The sequence below is a fragment of the Triticum aestivum genome, chromosome 1B (assembly GCF_018294505.1).
Source record: "Triticum aestivum cultivar Chinese Spring chromosome 1B, IWGSC CS RefSeq v2.1, whole genome shotgun sequence".
Lineage (NCBI taxonomy): Eukaryota > Viridiplantae > Streptophyta > Magnoliopsida > Poales > Poaceae > Triticum > Triticum aestivum.
The window spans coordinates 437966894-437971252 of NC_057795.1; the positions used below are offsets into that span (position 1 = coordinate 437966894).

Here is a 4359-nt window from a genome sequence, read left to right on the forward strand (position 1 = left end):
ATCAGGCGTGGGAGCAGCTTGGGGGCGCTGTCAGCTCATGATTCGTCGGGGCAGGGGAATGGCCTGGGAGGGGGTTCGAGATGGTGACAGGGGAGGCATCCGTGGTGGGACCCGGCGGAGAGTTATCGCTATCGACGAGCCGCTCTTCGCGCGCCTCGGGCGAACGGAGCAGCGGGGCATCAGTGCGTGGCTCTGGAGCAGCCACGTCGACGGCGTCCATGTTCAAATTTGAAGCCTGGGTGATCACAGGCGCGGAGGAGGTTGGCGGGGAAGAACACGCCAAAACGGTCTTCGGAGCGGTGACGAGGGGTGGCGCAGATTTATCCAGAGCTGTCGGAGAGGACGGGCCCAGGCACTCCTTTGCAGGGATCCGGTCGGGAGCAACGGCACCTGGGTGGGGCCCGAGGATGCCCTCCCAAGCGCGGAACGTGGGCGGGGCGTGCGCGTGGCGGCGGCGGCGCCGGCGACCAACACGGCCAGTCAGCGGGTCACGCGGCGATGGGGCGGCAAGAGGGAAATCGTGGTGCTGCGGCCAGCGCGGCGGCAGCGGGGGCGAGTCTAGGTCCGGGCCGGCGTCCTCGCCGGCCGGAGGCCGCGAAGGAGGCGGCGGGGGCGGCGGAAGTCATCGCACGCCGCGATGTGAATGCGGACGGGGAAGCGCATGAGGCCAAGGGTGAGCCGCTCGGCGCGATCCGGGTCGGCATCGGGGGAGACCACATCGTCATCGGGGACGAGGAGCTCAGAGGCGCGAGGGATGGCACCCGGGTTGGTGGTTCAGGCGGTGAGCTTGAAGACCGACATGTCCGCCATGGACCGAGTCTCCAGCGCGAGGTTCTCGACCTTGCAGAACGGCGAAGGCACAAACTCGGCGAAAGAACGATGCCACGCGTGGTCGGGGATGCCATAGAGCTCGATGGAGAGGAGGAACGGAGCCGCCACCAGCTCGGAGCCCGTCGTCCGGCCCCAAGGGTGGAAAATGAGACGAAACCGAGGGGGTACGCGCCCGGGCCGCGGTAGCAACACGTGCGCGAAGCTCGGGGCTCGAGAATCGGACAAGGAACTCCTCGGGGTGCATGCTTGTGCACGGAGAACCCGCGTGCAGGCATGCCGAAGTTGGAGCGAAGGACGGCAGCAATGTCGTCGCAGGAGATGTCGGAGCGGCAGCCGGCCACTGTGGCAAGGAGGGCAAGGCCCAGCGCCCGCTCCGCCGCAATCATCTCCTCAGAGCGAGGGAGGTAGCTGATGGCGGCCGCAGGGGCGGCGCGCAGGGTGCCCGGAGAACGACGTGGTGCGCGAGGAGGCTGAGCCCATCGGAGACACGGAGTGCGAGGAGGTCGCCGACTTGGAGGACACAGGCGCGACGGGACTGGGACTCGCCCGAAACACATCGGCTGCCGGCCCGGCGGACACGGGCGTCGGCGAACCAGTGGCGGAGCGAGTGGAGGCCACGAATCCAGAGGACTCGGGCGTCGGGATGTCGGGGGTGGAGCGGGTGGAGGCCGCGGAGTGCGCGCCGGGGGCGCCAACCGGCGAACGAACACGACGGCGCAGAGGAGGCGGGGACGAGCTGTCAGATGGGGCAGAGAGACTGGCGGTGCACTGCTTGGCCTTGTGGCCAAAGAAGCGACAGCGCGCATAGCAAATCTCACGGCGGCACTCGGAGCGCGGGTGGGCCGTGCTGAAGCACCGGGGGCACTCCCTTCGCGGAGCCAGGAGGGACGCTGGCGAGGGCCGTCGCCAGGCCCGCGCCGCGGGCGGCGGGGCGCACGCTGGCGGGGCCGCTTCCGTCCGCGAGCAACCTGCCAGGCCAGCTGCTGAGCGGGGAGCTCGTCCGCCGAGCGGCAGATCTCGGAGCGGAAGGCGGGTCGCGCGAGCGGAGAAGAGGATGCGGCGGGGGACGAGGAGGGGTCGAAGCCGGCCGGGGAGGCGACCGAAGAGGGCGCAGGGGACCGGCAGAGGGCCTCGCGGTAGCTGGCGGGCAAGGAGCCGGCCGAGCCGCCGGAGGAGGGGCTGGACTCCAACCAGCGGGTCTCGCGCGAGCGACCCACGATCGACGGAGGGGGGAGGACATGGCTGTGGGTGGCAGGCGGGGCCGGAATGGCCTGCATCGGGCTAAGGTGGCCGCCGGGGGCCTGAGTGGCCGCCGGCGCAGGGTGGGGGAGCGGGAGCTAGTTAGAGCGGTAGTACACCCTGAGTTGCATGTTCGATGATTGTTATCATATTGCGTGTGATTCTTACTATTTCTAGGTTTGAACATTGTTTTATTGTTTTAGAGAAGCAAATAATGGTGTTTATGAACTTGCCAGGTTAGTTAGGATTTTGTCTGACTTCTGATTGGTTTGAGAAGGCTATGAGCGATAGTGTACCCCTCGTTAAACAATGTAACTGCTATGTGTGATGAATAAAGTGTTTCGTGTTTAAAAAAGACAGAACGTGACTCTCTTCTTTAAAATACACGAGACTCGGGGTGCAGGCGGCACGGATAGGCTATTCGGCAGTGGTGCGAATTTCAGCAAACCGGGGCACCGGCGTACCCACCGTTTCCTCGTGAAACCGTCGGCGGGGAGGCGGAATCCTGGTGGCGCGACGCGACTTTTCACCCTGCCTTTTTCAGAATCGCGCGCTGACCCTGTTCAACGCATGTGACACAGGCACACACAGCCACCGGTCGGCAGTCCACAGTGACTCAGCGATACACTGCGGGTACGCCGCGGCATGCGACGTTCGACCCGCCAGGCTTCCCTCCCTGGCCGCCACGTCTTGCCACCCGCTGCGACACTTGTCGCCGGTGCGTCCGCGGCGCACGCACCCACCGGCCTCTCCGTCCCCTCTCTCGACCGCTTTCCATGGCGTCATCGATTAAAGCGTCGCGGCATCACGTGCCACCCTGGCTGCATACAGTCGTCGGCTAGTCACGCTACCGTACCTCTGCCACTGTGCTCCATCGGTTTCTTGGACTCTGCTTGCTATATAGAGCAAGGGAGGGGGGTTGCAGTTGAGGCCCAGCCACATACAGCCGAAGGAAGAAGAGAACGTCTGTCATCTGCTTAATTCCTTGTGCCGAGGTAGCTGCCAATTCCAAAGACTGTGAGTAAGAGGAGAACGTGGTTAGCTAGGAAATGTGCGGCGGAGCTGTTACAGCCGACTTTGTCCCGGCCGGAGCCCGCCGCCCGGATGGCTCCTCCGCCGACGTCCCCGGCTCCAGCCTCACCGTCACCGGTAGATACTAACGGGCCTGCAACTTGTCTAGTGTTTTTTTCTAGTGTGATTCTGTCATCAAATTATACGGTCACAGTAGAGTGATGATGGACAGATTCTTTTGTAATGTAGCTAGCGTTTGCGTCTTCCATATCTATGATTGACACTGAGCTTGCATGCTAATTTGCTCTGTACTGTTCGTTTATGTTTCTCTTTATAAGGTGAGGAGGTGACGGAGAAATCGCCGGCGCCGGGGCGGAAGACGGCGTACCGTGGGATCAGGCGCCGGCCATGGGGCCGCTGGGCTGCGGAGATCCGGGACCCCAGGAAGGGCGCGCGCGTCTGGCTGGGCACCTACGCCAGCGCGGAGGAGGCCGCGCGCGCCTACGACGTCGCGGCGCGCGATATCCGCGGGCCGAAGGCCAAGCTCAACTTCCCACCCGCGGTGGGCGCGCCGCAGGAGGCCGCGGCCGTTGCAGGGGCGGGGGCGCCCAAGAAGCGTCGCATCGTCGCGGCAGAGGAGAGCTCCGCGTCTTGGTCTCCACTTCCGGCCCCGGCTAGCGGCGGCGGCGGCGGCACAGACAGCCTGCGGGAGCGCATGTCCGGCCTGGAGGCGTTCCTGGGGCTGGAGGACGGCAACGTGGAGCCCTGGGAGGCCGTCAATCTCATCATGGAGTAGGCGTGTGCCGTCGCCACGTGCGGCAGCTCTGCGGCGTGCATGGGTTACATTTGCCGATAAATAAGCAGATTGGTCGAAGTCTTTTGATTAGTTAGAGTATCATTCGGCTTTCCTGGGCTTTCGCCGGGCATATCCAGGTCCTTTGTAGTGGAATGCTATGTAATTCAAGCATGACGATCAGAAGAAATGTGGAGAACTTGCACCCACTTTTCTGACATAAAATGGAACTTTTCACGCTCTCATTTGTATGGCACGTACGAAACAGTTCATGTCCGCGTTTTTCAACTTTTTTACGCACATCTATCTATAGATTGGAACAAGGTTACAAACTTAATCATGTCTTAATCAAATGACATATCAAATAAAGAAGAAAGATTTTTTTAAAAGAAAATGCACGAAATCTATGCAAGATCTAGACTGAGATTTAGCGATCCGGTTAGAACAAATTATCAAAAAATTCCTTTCCTTTTTGTGTCTAAAAT

At 62.2% G+C, this 4359-nt stretch overlaps 1 protein-coding gene across 1 annotated transcript; it reads left to right on the plus strand.

Moving 5' to 3' along the window:
* Positions 1-2988: 2988 nt before the first annotated feature.
* On the plus strand, positions 2989-4119 carry LOC123092314 (ethylene-responsive transcription factor RAP2-3). The gene is made up of 2 exons (XM_044514057.1): positions 2989-3219; positions 3420-4119. Exons 1-2 carry the CDS (start codon positions 3120-3122, stop codon positions 3875-3877), a joined length of 558 nt encoding a protein of 185 aa, XP_044369992.1. The 5' UTR covers positions 2989-3119; the 3' UTR covers positions 3878-4119.
* Positions 4120-4359: the final 240 nt, after the last annotated feature.